The sequence below is a fragment of the Papilio xuthus genome, unplaced genomic scaffold, assembly GCF_000836235.2.
Source record: "Papilio xuthus unplaced genomic scaffold, Pxut_1.1 DF825946.1, whole genome shotgun sequence".
Classification (NCBI taxonomy): domain Eukaryota; kingdom Metazoa; phylum Arthropoda; class Insecta; order Lepidoptera; family Papilionidae; genus Papilio; species Papilio xuthus.
In genome coordinates this window covers 580,126-602,857 of record NW_013532703.1, presented here as the reverse complement: position 1 = coordinate 602,857, position 22,732 = coordinate 580,126, and the positions used below count along the sequence as shown (strand labels likewise).

Here is a 22,732-nt window from a genome sequence, read left to right as displayed (position 1 = left end):
TCGCTCGTGACTTCGTCGCGTGGAATTAGAAGAAAATTAGTAGCGTATATGTTCTTTCAGACTGTCTTCTACATCCATCTAAACATTCGTAATTATACTTATTCATTTATTAAACTTATTTTTAATATATTACATTTTAAAAGTAATAAATTATACAAAATATATTATATTAAAAATAGAGCACCACCGGCTGCGGAGTCCCATGACTCAAACAACCAGTGGTCAGGGCTGCAGAGACAGGAACTTTCTCACGATGCGTGCGGTTTCTAGGATTACTGCCTTTTGTATCGTGACCTTAATCCAACTGTTTAGCAAGAGCTTCTTGATATGTTGGTTTTTATAATATTATTAAGATTGTTTATTTCTCTAGTGTGAGCGTGAGTTATGTTGTAGCTTAGAATGTATTAATATTTATTTTTGAGGTTATAAAGAAAACAAATAGTTAAATTTCCAAATTTATTTTATAAAAAAATCATCACATATCGGAACACTATGCGTTGTAGGGAGATATCAAAGGCCAAGCTATTTTTGTTTTGTGATAAATATTTCTTATGAAATCGTAACGTTTAATAAAAATTTTATAATACAAATTAGTTACATGGGATAATTAACAATTTTAATAATTTATTCGATTAATTTTACAATAACTATATTAATAATTTAGTATTATTGTTAAATACATATTATTGGTATATTTAAGAATGTTTTCAGTACGAAATTAAGAAATCCATTTACATATGTTTATATGGAACTGTAAATTTTTAATAGAATTATTATTATTTCATGTTTTAAATATAAAAGAATTTACAATAAAATTATTTCGTATATAAAATTTACGGAATATATTTATTTCGATGCATAATATTTATATTATTATAAATTTATATTTTACTCATAAAAAAATATTAAAAATTAAAATTTGAACGATTCAATCTATCAAATGTAAATTACGTGTGATTTTCAATATTTAATATTTGAATTATTTATAATATTTACACAAAAGATTTTACGTGTAACAAGATGTTAATAAAATTATTAGAAACAAACAGTAAAATGCTGACTACGAGGCACTTTCACATCTGGACCACCGAAGCTCAACTATTTACAATATTCATTTATGTTTATAATATATACTCCATTTTCTTTTCAACCAATTCCAAATTACTATATAAAATATTTTTTTTTCCATTTAGGTAACATTTATTAAACATTCTATGTTTTGGAAGCTGAGAATATTCTAGATTTTTCGACTCCATGTCAAATCTGCAACTAAGCTACATCTGACAATTTGTCCCTCCCTTGCCCTCACTCCTACCTCTATCATATGTCTCTTTTATAGGAGGCCAATCAAAAATTATTATTGAAAATAATGATCATAAAAGTAGAAAAAATCTAATACTTTATAAAGTTGTAAGAAATAAATTGTGATGTCGCAATTTTAGAGAACTTAATAAAATATTAGCCTTCGGTTTCCACTGTGTATTTTATAATTAAATGGCATGTAACATAACATCTACTATCCGAACACAATAACATGATATCTCACACCAAATACTTAAGCAATTTGAAATGTAAAGAAAAAAAAAGTTTTACCACGGGAATTCGCGGTGAATCGAGACGAAGGCGGAGGTGTCATGTTATTGTGACCGTGTAATACTTGATCAAGGCGGCGACCTTGTAGGTCATAAAATTATTTTGATTTACTTAAACTAAAGTTTATAAAGGTTTTTTTTCAATACACTAAAACATTAACTGCTGTATTGATAGTTAATTGGTCACTACGAGACACCCTTAGTGTAGATTCTGCATGCAATTTTTATTAACATAAACACAAAGCATTGGATACAATTATGGCAATCTGTCTTTTCTTACATCACAAGTTTTTATACAAAACTGCTTACAAATGTATATATTTTAAGTAAATAATTTGATAAAAAAAATTTAAAAAAAAATGATTTCAAATAAAATCAAAACTTTAAAAATGATTACAATTTGTGTAAATAATATAAATATAATATAACGCGGTATAAACAATAAAAAAATTACATATTTTTCACAGATAAAGGAAAAAAAATTAATACTGCATGGTAAAAAATTAATAAAAGTTTTTTTTTAGTTTTTCTAGCTGATCTTATAAAGTTTAAAATTAAAACTGACATAGTTTTAATTATTATTTTAGAACATATTTTCAACTGATTTGTGTATAGTTTTTTAAGAAAGGATAACCATAATTTCGTAAATATTAAAAAAAAAACAAGAATTTTTTAAGCTTGCAAAAAAATTCATAAAACTTTTAAAGTCAGATTACCACGATTTTTTATTCCTATTTAATACATTTACCAACAAATTACTCTTAATTATACTTTTAAAATTATTTGGAAATAAAAACAACAATTATTCCATTATTATTATTAATTTCTAACATCGCAATTATTATGGAGATTCTAAATACTAAGATAAAAAAAAGCTATTTAAAAAGTAATCTAGTTTCCTAAAAAATACATCGAGAAAATTCATCAAAATAAAAATTACAGTTATTCTAATATAAAACACTAATAACATTGAAAACATAAAAAAAATCGCAAAAAATACTTGAAAATTATTAATAATATCATTGCACAAAAAAACTATAAAATAAAAATTTAATGACAACCAATAAAAATATTATTTTTATTAAAAATTTATAAACATTTCGCAAATAAATTTTATATGTTCATAATATAATTTGTATAGTGATTTATGCGCGGGAATTATGAATAAAAAATAAAAAAAATTAAAAAATAATTTTTTAAATAGTTTTGTTATTGTAAAAAAAATATTAAAAAACATCTATTTTTACAATTCATTGCATGATAATAGTTTTTATTATTATTTAGAAAAAAAATCAAATATAAAATAATAAAAAATTATACTACCGTGTATTTTTTAAAAACTTAATAATTTTTTGTCAAAAATATATAAGGCTAATAATTAATTTAAAAATCTAAATAAATGGATGTACGACGATTTTGTAACTTTTTAGTATTATAATAAAAAAAAAAATCATTTTACTAATGACATGTGGATATTAAAAAATGGAATTAAGTATAATTGAACCATAATTTTACTAAAATAGGAAACTTCTATTGTTTTACTGTATATTAAATTGATTAATTTTATGATTTTATCGTATTTTTATATCAAATTATTTAAATCGGTGATGTATGAAACTATTTATTATGAATAAAGGTACGTTTCCATTGTTCCGAGCCGGATGCAATGCACATACGACCCACAACGGATTGCTTGTTGATAATTCCCGTGTTTCGATGCGGTCGGCGCGGATGACGGACGCAGCGCTATGTTAACTAAAATCCGTTGCGGTCCGTGCGTGCGTTACGTCCGGTGCGGCTAATGGACGCGTACATTAAATTATCTAAGACATAGCTTAAAATATACAAAGCGAATTCACTGAGGTGCAAACTGAGATCTAGATTTTGATCTGGCTCGAAGGACCAACGTTAATAATGCCTTATTCTGACGTAATTATAAAGTCAGTCAGTATTTTGTGTAACAATGTGTAACCGTGAATTTCTGAGACTGATATCCCCGTGTAAAACATATTGTTATCTCTGTATACAGAGATTTTGGTCTCAGAAACCAACTTTTAGTCGATGATAAATATTGCGTTAGTCCTCAGTCCTCAACATGAGCTATGTGTGACGAGCAAACGCAGGTATTTATAAATAATATACAGTCTTCCCTCGCGTTTATTCATCTGGGAACGAAAAAAAAGTATGATAAACATAAAAATGTGCTTAAAATGAGATTAAAAATAACGAAAACGATAATAAAAAAAAACGTAAAAAAAACCAAAAAGATTCTTAAATATAGTGAGAGATCTACTAAACTGTAAATATCTCATCGTAGGTTTCCACTGCTGTAAAACATGTACAAATACATTATTGTTGTTTCGACGAAAAGCAGAGAGATGACAATATGTTTGTGTACAGATATTTAATCAATGAAAACCCACAGTCAACAACTGCCATCGGATTTAAACAATCCATTTTAATGTGAACTAGAAGCAATATATTCTGGAAACGTTATTTACTTTAGAAACTTCTATATATTTAGTTTATGTACTCAGCAGATAAATTAATGCATACTATCTTATATATTTCTTTCTAAAGGCACCCCATTCGTAACCTATTTATACCTATTTAGGCTATTGTACTGTCCAAATATATACTGCTCGAGATACTGAATGTTACAGTAAGTTTCCACTGTATATTAAACTTTGTCTTAATATAGTTCTAATAAAAAACCGTGAAGGAAAACATAAAAAAGCTGTTATAACAATATTTATAATAATTTAGGGATACATCCTGTATATGCAATGGAGGAAAAAATGATAAAAAACGATTGAAATAAATGTATAAAAAAATTAAGAATTGAGGTACAAATAAAAATGATTACGTAAAATAAGACCTATAAAAGATTTTTACTTATTAACGGCTGAGTTTTTTTTTTGGCTTATTATTTTAATAAAAATATATAAAATTAAGATAGTAATATAATGAATATTTTCAAACAAACGATGAATTTTAAATAACTACGAAACAATAAACAAAGATTACGAGGATATTTTTTAAATTAATATATAATCGACCATATATAATTTTGCTCTCAAATATATATAACGGTATCAACATAGCATGTATATATTAAGACAGATATACGACCGTTTTCAACGCTTCCAATGGCAGGATTACTATCACAATAGCTTACATTCTCACACAACGTAAAGAGTTACATCTCGTATAGGCGTATTCACGAAAGCGCTGACCTTAAAACTCATTGGGTACAATCGATTCGAAAAACTTTTTATTCAATATATTTAGACATTTTACTAACAAAAAAACTGCTTAATTATAATGAACGCGATTGTACATTTGCACTTGAGGGGACCTATATCAGATACGACTCTTTTCGCATGATATTTCTTCGAGATTCGACCTCTATTCATTCTATATCTATATACTTATATTATTTTGTACATAATAGAGATATTGATAAACGAATACCTTATTTTGAAATAAGCTGCGATTTGAGATTCATTGTATTGTTCGACTAGTTCAAGAAAATTACTAATAAATCACACCCCTAAATGAACACTGCGGTAACTCAAAAAAACATGTTTTTTCAGTAATTGAGAGACTGATTTTTAAATATTTATTAAAGATATAAACAAAGTGATCCTATAAGGCTTCCGTTTTTTTTCTATGAGGTACGGAACCCTAAAAATAATACATTTTTTTCAATTTATATTTTTAGTTCAATATTTTTTTTTTTATCATTAAAAATCTGATTTTTTTTAATATCGTATTTGATACGGGAATTTGCAAAGTTTGTAAGTTCAATTTCGATTTTTACGAATTAAAAAAGTATTCATCTAGGGGTGCGAAATATTAAAAATTTTTAAAATTGTTATAATTTTTTTAATGATTTTTTTTAACGCAATATCTCCGGGAGGTACCCCGAAGGATTTATAAAACCTAATAACTAGAGAAAGATTATTTTGTAAGATTAGAATGACTATGATGATGGATTGGTGCGTACTACTTTACGTATATTGGCACAAATACAACGCTTTTTGTATGGATTTGATGTTTCACATGTGACTGATTTTTTAAACTTGTGAATTACTTCGTAGCTTTATGGTTTAATTTATTGTCATTTGGTGACGGTTTTGAGGAGAATTAAGGGCCCATACACATAAAACGGTTAGCCAGAACGCAGTCAACTGAATTTTTATAGTTTTTTTTAACTGTACTAAGTTTCACAGTTTAGTGCTACTTAGAGATTACAAGAACTTTTAGATTATGGTTGCTATTAGGCATTTACCTCGTCCGTCTGACCGCATTGTGTGTACGTGACCTAAGGCCTGTTATATCCTCTTCGTAGCGTCGTGTGAGAGTTATGTTCTCTCTATCTTCGTATTATTTGCATTTCGGTGGCGTCTTATAGAAGCGTCGTTGCTTCTTATTGTTTGGCGCAGCGCGAGTTGGCCCGGCTGACGACGCTTGCTTCACCTAAAGCATTATTTACTATCAATATATTATGTACACTACTTCATTGGACCCCATTCTACTCCTACTTAGACAAAAAAACCTTCTAGTACCTCCCGGATACTGCTAAAAATTATTGTTAAAACAAACAGTTGTTCAAGTGAAAAATAATTTAAACGACTTTGATTGCGTAATTTTATACCTAAATAATATATTTATTATTCTGTGAGCACTGATAATATGAAATGTATATATTTTTTAAGTTAAAAATAACTGTTAAAATATTTATCATAGGAAGTAACAGATAATAACAATAAATAAATATGTACTGACAGACATCGGGATATTTCCTGATGTTGTTGATAATTTTCTATGAATAATATCATTTCTTACCTGTGCTAATTGTTTTCTTTCGCATCTGAAAATCGTAAAAAAATGTTAAACAATTTTTTTTTCTAATTTCCAATAAGTAACAAATATGATCTATATCTATAAATATGATCTAGATATTTAGATGATTAAGTTAAAAAAAAAAGCTTATGATAGTGTAAATTAAAAAGTGTCGGTTACGATTATTTACGTGGGAACCATGAATTTTAGTAAAAAAAAAATGTTCGAATACAAAATGTACTTTTGTAAAAATTTTTATTACCTGTCAATCGATGGCTCCTACGTAAACTATCGTAAGTGATAAATTTTGTAAATCTGATTTTTTTTTGTTATAAATAAAGCAAGACAACATTTTGATGAAATATTTGTTTTAGATATACAGACACTATAATTTTATTTATTGTATAAATTGTGGACCTAAGTATATGTACTTTAATAAAGTATTTTTATGTAAGTTACATCAATCTCTATACTCGGAGGGGCTATTAGAGGTAGTATTTAGTGGGTATTCGTGATCAGAGCTAATGGTAGAGGAGACCAAAAAAGAGTGTGTGAAAGAGGATATGCGTAGGAAGGGGTGAATTCGGATATGACGGCTGATAGAGATGTATGGAGTAGTACATACTGTGCCGACCACCGATAGGGATAAGGGCAGATCGATGATGATTCGTGATCAGAGGTGAGTTACCTGTCAGCAGCGAGGGGCTGCAGCAGTGTGCGGTGCAGCGCGCGCATGCGGTGCGGCGGCACGCGGTGCGCGGAGATGCGCGCATGCGCGGCGCAGGCGGCGGCGGGCGCTCGCACCGGCGCGTACGAGAACCCCGCCTCGTCGCGCGCTACTACGCGGGGATTCGAACGGAGCGCGCACATACCTATATCAAAGAGTTTTCACTGTTTTATAATAGTAGCTGTCGCACGCGACTACGTCCGCGCAGTATTGAAAAAAGGAATGAATGAGATGTCTGTGTGTTCTTCCAGACTATACTACTACAATACTATACTACAGAGATACCTTCAAACATACATCTAAACTTTTGAATTTATAATATTAGTAAGATTAGCTAGAATTCATATTCTACCTTTTTCCACTAGTGCGAGTTTGTCTTTACGTATGTTAGTGAAAATTAAAGGTAAAAATACGGCTATTTTACTATGAAAACCTCTTCATGTCTTTATTTTTCAAAAATTAGTCCAAAATTATTCCGTTATTTCTCTAGATTCTATGTAAAATACCAGTTTATCCAACATAATGAGTACAAGAGATAGTGTGGTGACTCACCAGTGATGTAGATGTCTTCTAGATGGAAGTACGTGGTGGTGAGCGCGGCCGCATACAGCGCGCGTGCTGCGGGCGCTGACAGAGCGTAGCCTGTACCCGACAAGTACCGCGGGTACACGCGCCCCGGGTACATGTAGCGCGGACTGTACCTGTACAAGTGTACACTCAGCTGCATAAATATTTATACACTACCTGTCGCCTACGACGCCATCCACGCGGTATTCAACGAACACTGATAAGAAACCTATGAGTTTTTACAGACTATGTTCTATATCTATGCCAATTTTAATGAGATTGAATACTTCTGAAGATACCTTCTAACAAACATCCATCCATTCTATTCATTTGCTTTTATAATATTCGTAAGATAACTGGACAGATACGTTAATTTGTAGCGTTTTTAGGTTATGCATAGCAGAACAAAATCGCCATTTATTACTTAACTAATAACTTTTTACTTATTTTGTTTACGACAGCTTACAGTTGGAATTAAATCTTTTGACGCTTTACTTAAAATTTTACACAATTTTTTAGTAATTTCACTTATATCCACCGGGTCAGATAAATTTATCAGACTATACTGTAACCACTTACCATTTGCTCTTTGTATCCTGTACAGGTCTAGCTCCACAGATTAGGTCTCCTATAAGCAAATACTCTTTGCTGTTCCCTTTAGCGTTGTCATCGAACGTCTTTGCGCGGGAACGTAAGTTCGTTACCAGATTTGGCACGTTTATGTACATATCATCATCGGTCTTCAATATGTAACGGACTGGAAATATAGATAAAGATTTATGTTATCACTAGCTACCGCCCGCGACTGTCCGCACGGTATTAAAAAAACCTTGCAGATAGCCCTTATGGATCTCTGTAGCCGTTCTAGAGATACCTTCTAACAAACATCCATCCATCTCAATATTTATAATATTAGTAAGATTTACAAACCAACTATTAACCTGAGTAAGTTTTAACATTAATAACAAAGTTTTGGAAATAAATTATGGGTCTTTTTTTAACCTACACTATGTGACTTATTATAATTATTAACTTGTGTGTACTCACCACTTTCATTGCAATTATTAGTAACCCATTTTAACATCATTATAGATTTTAAAGTTAAATTATTGTAGGAATCAATAAAACCTTCTTGAATTATATCTCCATATGTTTCCACTTCAGTTTCGATCTTCTCTTGAACATCTGTGTTGTTATCATTCGGTGGTAATCCTAATAGAAATACTAATTTAAAATCTGGATCACTATTATCTATTTCAGGTTCAAATTTAGGAAAAGTTTTTATATGTTTCAATAGAGACATAATTCTCCCTAAATCTGGGGAATCTTCGTAACCTTTCGGTGGTATTTTCATAATATTACTGCCGTATTCGTAATCAAAATCATTATCATCTTCTTGATCGCCTAAAACTTTATTCATATCGAATTCTGGCAACATTTTATCATCTTCTTTTTCATCTTCGAAACGTTTCTCTTCAGCCGGTTCTGTTGCTTTCGCCATATTGTTTTGCAATGCTTTAGCTAATTCCGGTAATAACTGACCAAAACCAGATATGTCTCTTTGTATCCTATCTAAATTAACACTAACATTAGTACTATCTGTTTCAATATCGATACTTGAATTATAATTTTTGTACTTTTCTTTAACCGCGTGGAATATTCTAGATAATTTGAGATAATTTTTATAATTTCCCCACGTCTCTCTAATGGCAACTCTCTGTTCGAAATTTGAAGTTGACGAACAAACAAATATTAGTAGGAATAGTTTATTTTTTTCTTTTCTATTACTTTTTGGACAGATGTCTTTTGGTTCGTGTATCGTTGTTACATTTTCTGGCTGTACATATATTTTTGTATCTCTATTTGTATTTATTGACCAGCCAGCTACAGCGGCTGAAAGATGCACCTTAATCTTATTATTTAAAAATTAAACATCGAAATTAATATTATTTGAAGGTTTGAAATACGTCTTATTATCGATAGATAAATAAATCAAAGTTCATTTAAAAGTCAAAGGTCAAATGACCTTTGAACATCAATTAATTTAGAAATCTATGTCACTTGTTTTAACCTTTTGCGCGCTGGGTTATTTTTTTTGTAACACTAACTGTCGCCCGCGACACCGTCTGAGCCGATAATAAAAAAAAAATAATAGCCCAATTATTCCAACTCTACATTTATGCCAAATTTCAGCTAAATCCATGCTGGAAATACCTTCTAGTTACATACGTCCATCGTCGTCCATGCAAACATTCGCATTTATAATATTAGTCAGATAAAGACGATTATACAGTTTGTGTCAAATAAGCGTTGACCTTTATATACTTTAAAATATATTTGTGTAACTTACGTTTAAGAACCTGGTCATTGGCCTTATTATATACAGGTATATAGAGCAGTACACAGAATAATATCATTGCGGTACTGAACAGGAAGAATTTTGCGAGCACGCTGAATGTCGATCTTCTTTCTCTTTCCTCCGTCTTGCCCTCGCGTACGTGTGACGAGTACCGACGATATTTCTCATGTCTGGACACAAACGGAACAATAACTTTTTTTTTAAATCTACAAAATTTCTATTGGATTTATGGTGGATCTAATTTTGATAATTATGTCCTTATTATGGGTTTCTGACACACAAAACTTTTATAAAATATTGTTATCTCTGTTTTGCTTAATATAATGATGCCGATATGTTTTATAAAAATATTTTGGTCTCAGAAACCCCGTGTTAGTAACATACATTAATATACTAAGTTCAATGTCACGGTTGTGACCTCGCGATATGAAGATAATAAATTACAATGAAACATTCATTGCATTCATATACGTATTACAAACACCGTTGTACCAAACCGAATTGAACCGGTACCGAATCGAACCAGATATTGGTATAAACTTGGTATGAGTATTGGTTTGATCCAGCAAACTATTATGCAGATATACATAACATAAAACCAAAACTAAATGGCAAATTGCGTTGTATTTTCAATGTATTTTTATTCGTTTAACAAGAGTAGAATGTTTGTATGTATGTAACTCCTTTGTGACGTCACAGAGTCGAAACATCTAAACCGATTTTGTCAAGTAAGGTGTTATTCGATTCATCGTCTTATCCAGTCGTAGTCCGTTACATCGTGCTGTAATTTTTGTTTTCTACGTAACAAATCGTGCCAAACATATGCTGCGCTTAAGTATTATATCAATATGCTGGATATAAAAGGTGCGGCTAATGGTTTAATGGAAAAAGGTTTAAGACAATTAACCTGTAGGAAAGTATGGGACTGTCATCGCTGTCGCGGCTGGAGTACAGCAGTTCATCTTCCTCCCAATGCTGGCCATCACTCCGTGCCATGTATCGCCGCTGTGAAAAATAAACATATTGTATTCGGTCAGTCAAATCGTAAACGGCATTTGTAATTCATCATCATCAGCTCACTATAAGTCCCCGAGGGGCTCGGAGACTACCCTAAGTTAAGGGTGATTAGGCCATAGTCAACCACGCTAGCCAAGTGCGATTCGACCTGCAGGTTGCAAGCTCGACCCCTGAACCACCGTCGCTCTTCATTTGTAATCAGCCTAGGTAAATTGTAAAAACTCGTCTACATGATCTCGTGTACTATCCAAATGATATGCCGTCAACAAATTACATATCAACTATTCCATTCATAAATTTACGTGTTATATATTTCTTATGTAAATATAATTATATAATAGACCAGCACTAGTATATAAGAGTCTTTAATTAATCAATATAATAGCTATCGAATGTCGTAGCTGTTAGCTCATAACGATGAGTTATTATTTTCTTCTATGTGTTTATTTATAAACTTTCCGTGTATATTTAACATTATGTACCGTATATTTAGTTTTTAATTACATAAAATGTAATTACGTTAACTATATAATCAATAAATATAATAAAATTGGTGTGTCTTTATATAACATAGAACAAAATGTCTTATTGAATCATAATAAAAAAATATGTCCGTCTGTCTGTCCGTCTCTACCCAAGGCTGCGTTTATTCCAGCTAATAGTTTGTGTAAAATATATGTATGTAACGTATTGTATATATGGATTTATTATTTCCATGAAGAAAGGAAGTAGTTATATTATTTACTTAATTTACATTACCTCTATATACTATTTTAATATAAATAGAAGCTTTTGTAGACTTGAAACAAACAAACTGAAAAACTCTTTTCCTTATGCATAATATTGTCAGAGTATTTTAAACCTTAATTCAAAACACCTTAAGGTTCCTTTCTCCTTCAAGATGGATAACGTCGCATTAGATGACAAGTGCCTTTGGTATAAACATCAAAGGGTAACAGCCGACTCGAGATGGCGGCTCTACTAGACCGCTTAAGTTGCATAAAACAAGATTTATGCAGAGATAAATTATTTGGGTTATCAAATATCACAATGTTATAATATGGCTCCAAAGGAAGACTAAGAAAGTATGGATGGATTGTGTAAAAGAGGATATGTTATTTAGGGGGTGGATTTAGATATGATGGCCGATATAGATGTATGGAGAAGTAGTTCATGCTGTGCCAACCTTCCGAAGGGATAAGGGCTGGTTGATGAAATATTATATTATAGAAAATAATTATTAGAAAAAAACGGTCGGTTTTACGGTCGAATATGCAAAAAAAATAGCCAAGCGAATATTGCCAGTAGATGGCAATATTCGCTTGGCTATTTTGGCGAATACAATAAGCGGTTTGCTCTTTTTACAATAAAAATAATATTATTGTGTAAGAGCATAGAATAAAAAATATTTCACTTAGTTTATTGTATAAATTTTTGGCATATTTTTTGGTATATGGCCACACAATAATACAACGTACGATTATGTGGAAAAGTGAACACGTGGACTAATTAATAATACGTTAACCATTTGTGTAAATGAGTGTACACAACTGATGAAAATACAACGTCCTTGATCCACTGTACAAAGAGCGCTTGTGACCGCGGCTTGAAGCATCCAAACGTTTATTTACTAAACTATAAACATTCTTGTATTAAGTTAATTAGTAAGTAAAAAGACGTTCTACATCCTTAAACTTGAACTCTCGATCTAGATCAGTGGTTCCCAAACTTATTTTGTCTACTGCCACTGAAAACAAATATTTTTTAGCGCCCCCATATTTTCACATATTTAAAAACCACAATAACTTCAAATTAAATTAATTAATTCTTGTGTCCTATATATGTGTATTAACGGAGAATGCTAAAGGAAACTTTTACTATAACCCGCAACTTGAGACCTGCAGCGCCCACAAGGGGGCGTTATCGCCCACTTTGGAAAAGACTGATCTAGATCATCGTTATTCTGTTAAGCATGTCTACCATTTTTTCTACTTTCATTAAGATATATAATAATGATAAATTGTCCCCAAAACTTAGGCTGAAAATGATGCATGAGACCACAACATGGCGTTGGATTAAATCCAAAATATAATGATTCCACGAACCATAACCGAAAGTTGTTCACTACGATAGAGGTTTTATGTTGATTCAAATAAAAATATCCAGAGAAAACAATACCCTAACGCTTATGTTTGACTACTAGCTGTCGCCCGTGACTGCGTTCGCGCGAATTAAAACCAAACATAATTAGTAGCCTATGTATTCTAGATTATGTTCTGTATGTATGCCACATTTCATCCATACATCCATCTAAACATTTGCATTTATAACATAAGTAAGATATCTAACAAATGGGGACAAAGAGAGTAATATGCGCAAACATATTTCAATATGCCGTACTCTTAATGCTCTTTTCCACTTGGCTGATAACCGCGTGCTAACCGCACACTTATGACATTTTGTTTGGGCACCATGGCCAGAGGAAATAGAACACGCGACTCTATTAAAAACTGGTGGCGCGCGACTAATCTCACAGTGGAAATCATATACAATGCATGTCATACCTTACATTACGTCACAAATGACAATCCCTTTACCAATGGCTTTGCGTAATATCTTATTTGTATTCAGGTTGCGTAGCGGAAATAATAATAATTGCTTGTCATATTAATCAACTAGTCATAAAAGTTAGGATTTATTACCACTAAATAGTAGTAATTCCTGGGTTCGAATCCCGCCATGTACCAATGTGTTTCGAATTAAATATGTACATTTATCCGATGTTCTTACGGTGAAGGAAAACATCATGCAACCTGCACATACCTGCGAAGAAATTCAAAGACATATGTGAAGTCAACCAAACCGCAATTGGCCAGCGTGGTTGATTATGGCCTAATCACTCTTAACTTAAGGTAGGCTGCGAGCCCCTCGGTGGGGACGTATAGTGAGCTGATGATGATGACCACTAAATATCCTAATAAATATTAAATCATAATCGGAACTTAAATCTATAAGTATTCGATATAAAATTAAATTATCTAATTATTATAAATGCGAATAAGTAGATGTTTGTTGTTCCGTATCTGCAAAACAGCTAAATGGACTTCGGTGAAATTTGACAAAGATGTAGAATAGAGTCTGGAAGAACATAGGCTTCGCGACGGTGTTGTGTACGACAATTATTGTGCTATAAGTTTTGGTTAATTATCGTGGGTTTCTGAGACCAAAATTTTTATATAAAACATATCGTCGTCCCTGTCATTATCTTTGACAAAACAGAAATAACAATATGTTTTAAACAGAGATTTTGGTATCAGAAATCAACAGTTAAAGAAAAAAGTGTTTATAAACGAAATATTTTGGAAATTGAGTATTAATATAAAAACGTCTTACATATGGAAGAGCACACAATGACTGTGAAAGAGGATATGCGTAAGAAGGGGGTAGACTCGGATATGACGGCTGATAGAGATGTATGGAGGAGTAGTACATACTGTGCCGACCCTCGATAGGGATAAGGGCTGGTTGATGATGATATGGAAGAGCACACAATTATATTTTTAACACCTATTTTCTATCGCCTTATGCGATTTTTTTACGCATCCCTAAAAAAATATAATTTATTCCAATGAAAATAGATTATGCATCACCAGTATGTGCATACAAGGTGGCTTTACGTGAAAAAATGTAAAAATACACTGAGGTCAAGTTATGAATATTAAAACTATATGTATGAACACGTTCGTTGGAGGACGTTTTAAAAAAAATATGTCGAGCGAGAAGTTTTAAAATTCAAACAAGGTGTTGTGTTAAAAAAATTCGTTTATTTTTTCGGTTTTCAGATATAATTAGGTGATATTTAAAGATACGCGTCCATTATCCCGCACCGGACGCATCGCACGGACGGCAATTATCAACAAGCAATCCGTTGCGGGCCATGTGTGCAGTGCGTCCGACGCTGGCCAATGGACGCGTACCTTAAATATATTATGTTTTTAAGTTTTATTCAATAAATAAACATTTGATAATTGATATAAAAACTGTTAATTAAAACATATATGCATTATATTGGTACAATTTCATAATAGAAAGTTTTACTTGTGGATGCACTTGAGTGCGCTGTTGTTCGCAACTATGCAAAGAAACTGGTACGAAATGTGGTCAAAGAAAACATGAAAAAATATGAATGTCTCCATTTTTTTAATGTGTTTGTTAGAAGGTATCTCCGGAACGGTGACATGGATAACGTTGAAAGGCATAGATGTAGGCCATAGTGTGGAACTTAAGCTACTAAACTTTTTTTAATACCACGCGGACAAAGTCAAGGAAGACAGCTAGTAATCTAAAAATGCAAAAGTTTAAATGTATAGTTAGACGCGTGGGTGTTAGAAGGAATGTGTATAACGGCTGTATGGATTTCGCTAAAATGTGACATAGATGTATATAACATAGTCTGGAAGAACACATATGTTACTTACTAAGTAATTTTTTAATCCCGCGCGAATCTCGTGAGATCTTTTATTTTTTCCGTCTCTTTCTAACCCATCAGCCATCCCCTCAAGATGGTAAAACTACATATAATAACAAATCGACCTGTATCCTGTCGTTTGAAACAAGTGAATGAATACCTCAATAATGTGAAACCGTACAAGATACAAATATGTTCTCACAATGTGCTAAATACTTTAAACATAATGACATAACTCAATGCTTGGGATTCACATACACGTTGTAAGGATTCCATACTAAATTCAATGAGGGAGTAGATTACTATAGAATATTACTTACGTGTCGCCCGCGATTCCGTCCGTGCGGTATTAAAAAAACGTAATTAGTAACTTATGTTCTTCCATTCTACATCTATGGCCAATTTCAACAAGAACCGTGCAACCGTTCTGAACATATCTTATAATAAAAATCCATTCATTTATCCATACATTCGCATGTATAGTACATATTAGTAAAGTTACTAGAAAGAAAGAGCGGGAATAGTAGAATCGAGTAAGGAGAGGATGAGTAGAAGCTGATGATAATAATTGTTTCTTAGTTTTTTCTCTATCTCTTTCACTCTCTTTTTTTGAATAGTTGCCACACGATCAGTCTTCTTGTATTCAAGTGTTGTGGTAACTTTATATTTCACAGCAAATTGCATGTTTTAGTTAAATGTTCATTATGAACATTTATCTGATGAATCACGCTAGAAAAGTAAAAATCAAGCTTGCGTTAGCAACACAATTTGAGTTAACTCTACCAAAAAATTAACCCAAAAATTATTAAGTACTTATAATTTAAATGTGTTTATAATCCATGTTCTTAGTCTCGCTAAAACTAGAGTACGGCTGAACGGATTTATCATATCTTTGTCTCGAAATGTTCGTGGAGGTCTGGAATAGGTTTAAAAGGTGAGAAAAAAATCGATTTTTTAATTACACGCGGACAGAGTCGCGGGCTACAGCTAGTATTGAATAAATAATGCTTGACCACAAACCCACGTGATAGTTACTGGCTGTGTGTTCGAAGGCACTAGAAGCACTAGCTTAGTAAGTACGTTTTCATTCTTCTCTTGAAGGCACCCTAGGTATAGCTGAACGGTAACTGAGGCCGGCACTTATTCCTATCCTTTGCTGCAGACACGAGGAACGAGGTACTCTTCGTATTATTGTTCCACTGCCGAAACACAATTTTTATTCTCCGATTCTTCAAGTAGAATGAGTGAGAAGGTATATATGTAGGTGTATATGTTTTGACATTGGCAATCCATAGTTATTCATCTTCTAGAACATGACTAGGTTTGTCTTCTTTCCTACCTACCTTTGAAAAGCAATGAAGTCAGTAAAAGCCGACGGCTATTAATGACAATCTGTGTCGCTAAATTAAATATCTGATTTAGCTGAAATTCCTTAAAGAGACTTAACTCTGATTGGCCTGGAAATAACCCCTATTACGTCAATCCTTTCTGCCTGTCCGGAAAACCGCTTTAGTTTCGGATAATCTTGCAATGGGTAGACCAATCTTGACAGGAACTACATGGGAAGGTAGGTAATGTATACAGGCATATTATAAGCTACTTTTCGATTTAATCGACCTCTAATTAAGTAATAAAATCCAATACAAATCTAAGTTTATCACAAATCCCTTACGTTTGCGATAATCTTACCTTAAGTTAAGGTAAATTAAATTATAACACGCCATTGTTTAACAGAAAATAATAGCGTGCTGTGATATAAGGAATAATTAAAACCAAGGCTGTGAACTGGATTCGAGTAAACAAACAATTGGTGTTTGCAGTATAACAACAGTGGGAAACACAAATGACAGTATAGCGAATAAGGCACAGACCAAACAAGACTTCGATATTCAACATTTCTAGAATATTCCATCTCTATATTAATGAGGGCTACCACCAATGAAAGAGATGTATGAAATCATAAAGCTATCCCTCTCTTGTGTTTAAAAAAGATAGAGATAACATCATGAGTTTGGTAGAAATAAAAATATGGTGAAACTGAACTTTACTACGAAGATACAGCCTTCTTAAGGGACCTTCTGGTCTTTTTATCATAAGGGAACCCGTTAAATATTAATTAGTGAAAAGAAATTAAAAAAATGCTTAGGTCTCGCAACTGATATACTATCCGATAGATAAGTGGATAGCGAAAGGATAGGGATATCCGTTCCTCGCAAATGATATCCAGTAGACGTCCTGTATGGATATCAATTACTATCTTTGTAAAGATAAAGTGGGTCAAGGGATAAATATTATTTTATTTAATACTAGCTGTCGCCCGCGACTCCGTCCGCGTGGATATATAAAAAAAACTTAATTAGTGTAGCCAGCCCACCCATCCATCCACATCACATCCATCTAAACATTCGCATTTATAATATTAGTAAGTTAAATAAAAAGCAGCTCTTCAAGGCGTAAATTCGAAAAAAATGAATAAATAGTATCCTATGTCCGTCTCCTGGCTCTAAGCTACCTCCTCACCAATTTTCAGCCATATCGGTAAAGCCGTTCTTGAGTTATAAATAATTTAACTAACACGACTTTCTTTTATATGTATAGATGTATAGAAGATTATTCAATGCAAACAAATAATTAAATCTTTCTTCTTTATAATATTATGTATGCAATAGTCTATTACGAAAAAGGGTATTTTTATTAGGAAACTTTAATTTGTTATCGATATTATTTTACAATCCAATTGTAGAAGTATTTTACTGTACTCAGAGACGTAGAATGGTTAATTTATTAACCATTCTACGTCTCTGAGTGATTTATTAATTTTAGAAATATAATGTAAAAACTATATTAAGAAACTGCTCAGCTGCTGCTTTACTTTATGATTAGAAAACTGAATAATTTTTTTTTATAAAATATCGTATTGCTGTAAATTTGTCAAAATTATCAAAGTACTTGAAAGATTACATCTTAGGTATATCCGGACATTATCTTCAAAATAGTATTCATGTGACCAAGGAAACTTTTGTACTGATTATGTCCGTTCTTATACAGGATGTCCAGAAATGACCAAATGAATTTCTGGACACTCTATATAGCTGTCGCCCGCGACTCCGTCTGCACTGTATTAGACAAAAATACTCAATAAGCAGCCTATGTGTTCTAGACTATGTTTTATATCTATACCAAATTTCAGCGAGATCGATAAAGCCGTTCTCGAGATACATTCAAACAAACATCTATCCATCCATCCAAACATTCGCATTTGTAATATTATTATTAAGTAAGAAGTTTATCATTAAGTAATATAATTTAAAAATTAACATATTAAAAGAAACTCCTAAAATCACACGAGAAAACAAAAGATTTTTGTGTTACTAAATATTAGTACCAGGCTTTCTGACTTCCCAGTTATTATTTGTTCAAGCAGCACGAATACATAGTATGACGAAATTTTTATTATTTTTATAAAAATTCATACTTAAATTTATATAATAATAACCATAAAACATACAAAAAAAACTATGTGCACGAAAATTTGCATATTTGGCATACATAATTAAGCGATAATAATTTGTTTATAACGAATAAAAATCGATAACGACTACTTCAAAGAATTCGAATAACAACCTCACAATTAAATCGGTCTACTACTAGTGGCTACGAGGTTGTTATAATCTTCTATATACTCGTATATATATAAAAGAAAGTCGTGTTAGTTACACTATTTATAACTCAAGAAAGGCTTTGCCGATATGCCTGAAAATTAGTGAGGAGGTAGATTAGAGTCAGGAGACGGACGTAGGATACTATTTATTCATTTTTTTTCTTTTTTTTATCGAATTTATGCCTTGAAGAGCTGCTTTTTATTTAACTTGCTAATATTATAAATGCGAATGTTTAGATGGAAGTGATGTGGATGGATGGATGGGTGGGCTGGCTACACTAATTAAGTTCTTTTTATATATCCACGCGGACGGAGTCGCGGGCGACAGTTAGTCTTTAATATTATAAATGTTAAAGTTTAGATGGATGTTTGTTAAATGTTATCTTAATCAATCAAAAGGTATAACATATTGTTTTCTCTGTTTTGTCAAAGATAAAAGACAGGGATGAAGATATACTTTATACAGAGATTTTGGTGTCAAAAGCCCACAGGAAATGACTTTATAACCGTGACAATGTCAACTTATAAAAGTGGTCTCTTTTTTTAAACGAATGAGTGAGATGACGATATAATTTTGTATAAATGTTTCGCCATTGGAAACTTGTCGTAACATGGTATAAATAATTCACAATTCCAACAAATCGTCTATTAGTGGAAAGGAAACGGCACATCTAGCAATTGCGGCCATCTCTACCCAGGCGGTCAGGTGACAGCGACAAATGTAGTCAGAGAATTAAATTCGTTACCCACTTATCAAATCTCCTACTATACTGTTACCATAAGAGCTATAACTTATAACTTACGTAAGTTTTTACGACATATTTTCGATCTAATCGTATTTTGAGCGTCAAATAACAAAGCTCGCTACATACGTTCAGTTTTATCTGAAGAATCGGGCTGTTTAGTTAAAACTGATCGTATATAGCGGGCTTTATACAAAGGTAATAGAAAATTAACATCCTATATCACCATACATTTTTTTTTAGAAATTTAAATCGACTTTTTTAAATTGTCTGCATTAAACATACTAAAGCGATTTAATCTCATACTTTTACTAGCTGACGCCCGTGACTCCGTCCGCGCGGAATTAAAAAATAAATAAGTATCCTATTTGTTCTTTCAGACTATGTTCTATATGTATTCCAAATTTAATCGAGATCCGTACAGCCATCTGTCTAAACATTCGCATTTCTATATTAGTAAGATTAAATAAACACTTGATATGGGCTTAAAAGTCTTACAAAAATTGTATTTCCTGTTTAAAAAAATAATGCCGCAATACACAGGACATTTTGTCTCGTTTATTCTCGCTGAAAAAACTGAAACAACAATAATCGTTGTATAAATGTTTGAGAATGGAGATGACGTCATAGATCGAGGATTATCGACTGTCCCGTCGCATAACATGTCTATTATACAGCCGATGCTTTCTTAACAATAATTTATGCACATAACAAATAACTGTGCTAGAAAATCTTACTAATATTATAAAATAGCTGTCGCCCGCGACTCCATCCGCGTGGATATATAAAAAAAACTTAATAAGTGTAGCCCACCCATCTATCTATCCACATCACATCGATCTAAACATTCGCATTTATAATATTAGTAAGTTAAATGAAAAGCAACTCTTCAAGGAATAAATTCGAAAAAAATGAATAAATAGTATCTTAAGTCCGTCACCTTGGTCTAAGCTACCTCCTCACCAATTTTCAGCCATATCGGTTAGCCGTTCTTGAGTTATAAATAGTGTAACTAACACGACTTTCTTTTACATATATATAGATGCAAAGGTTTGTTACACAGTATCTCCAGAAAGGCTGCATGGATTGATAAAAAATGTTACAGATGTTAAACTCTTTGGAAGAACACATAGGCTACTACTTTTTTTTATTCCGCTCAGACGGAGTTGTGGGCAAAAGCTTTCTAACGGTAATATGGCGAAACATTTATCATTAACGTTAGACTTAATTCCGTTTATTCCTTGCCGAACTAAAATTTGGAAATAAATACACCAGGCGAGTGGGTGGCAGTGAACGTGTTAATTATCACTCTATCCGTCCGTAAACACATGTTCCTAAAGTCTAGGAACATGTGGAGTCATATGTAAAACAGAGTTTTTTTTAAGTCGTCGAAAATATTATACATCAGCGGTCAACGTATTTGTCGGAATAGGATGATAAAAAGTAGGCTTAGACTCCTTAGATTTCCAGATCATCTAAGCACATTTTCAAGTAAACTCTCGTCAAAATCAGTACAGCCGTTTCGGAGAATGGCTGGAACAAACACGATTTTGCAGACAAATAGACAACTTTTATAATTGACTACCCGTCGGTCGCGACTCCGTCCGCGTGGATTTAAAAAAAAACCTTAATTAGTAGCTTATGTGTTCTTCCAGACTATGTTCTATATGTATGCCAAATTTCGTCAAGATCGATGCAGCCGTTCTGGAGATACCTTCTTCTATACATCCATCTAACCAAACATTCGAATTTATAATATTGGTAATATTTTCCGTTATAAGCCACACAAATATACATGTAAATGAAATATTATTTTTATCGATATTACATACAGACACTGTAATTTATTACTTGTATAAATACAATGATAAAAAAAAAAATCCGTTTATTTATAGATTCACTATGACCGAATTTTAATAAGTTTTCTATCAAAATTGAATAGATATGTTCTATTTGCAATTCTAATAAACGCCTTTAGGTACATAGGTATAATTCCGGCATTGACAAAACATTTGACTCAATTCAAAGTTAAAAAAAAAATTCAATAGAATGTTCAAATGACAAATTAAAGGTCAAGTTGAAAGAAAAAACGATTAACTAATAGAGGTCAGAGGTAATATGTCAATTTTCAAATATGGAACATTGTTAAGCTCAAATAAATTAAACGGGTGATATAAATACTAAAAACAAACGAAAACAGAAGAATACATAGCGTCATTAAGATTACGCATTGTTTCTCCCACTACGTGAAATCCCTGTTAGCATCTTTCAACGCTCAAGCGAGATCGCGTTATTCTTAGAATTATTTACTAATAATCGTCCGTGATACAATCCGGTTTTAATATAATACTTATAACAAGCAACTTAACCTCTTAATAAAAGCTTAGCCTTTATCCCATGTATAAAATAAAGATTAAAATAACTCCAAAATTCTATTTACCACTTAACATCAACTTAACACATGATGCGACGTCGTTACCCGTGAACTAGAGCAAGAAACCATATAAATAAATATTATGGCAAAATATTACTTGCCAGAAAAATATAATAATCACACTTACATGCTTGGTAATCACTGCAGAACTTTAATTTTGATGTTTTTATGTTACACTTCACCTTATTTCATAACTTTAAGTGATTTCTATACCACTATGATTAAGTTTACGAATGATATTTACAACAAAATAGGCAACAACCACCCGCTCAATAACTGGCTGCGGCCATTTTGGTGTTGCCGCTTTAAAAAATTA

General features: G+C 32.1%; 1 protein-coding gene across 2 annotated transcripts; it reads right to left on the bottom strand.

Moving 5' to 3' along the window:
- Window positions 1-3,150: 3,150 nt before the first annotated feature.
- LOC106124712 (uncharacterized) lies at window positions 3,151-22,705 on the bottom strand. 2 transcript variants are annotated; one of them, XM_013321633.1, is made up of 9 exons: window positions 22,544-22,705; window positions 11,001-11,098; window positions 10,085-10,263; window positions 8,782-9,627; window positions 8,314-8,491; window positions 7,720-7,868; window positions 7,129-7,312; window positions 6,444-6,468; window positions 3,151-3,757 (listed from the first exon to the last, which is right to left on the bottom strand). In XM_013321633.1, the coding sequence occupies exons 2-9, from the start codon at window positions 11,087-11,089 to the stop codon at window positions 3,683-3,685; spliced, it is 1,725 nt and encodes a 574-aa protein (XP_013177087.1). In that variant the 5' UTR covers window positions 11,090-11,098; window positions 22,544-22,705; the 3' UTR covers window positions 3,151-3,682. The 2 variants fall into 2 exon arrangements, with proteins under 2 accessions (XP_013177087.1, XP_013177086.1); XM_013321632.1 differs by lacking the exon at window positions 3,151-3,757 and adding an exon at window positions 5,331-6,074.
- Between the last annotated feature and the right edge of the window lie 27 nt (window positions 22,706-22,732).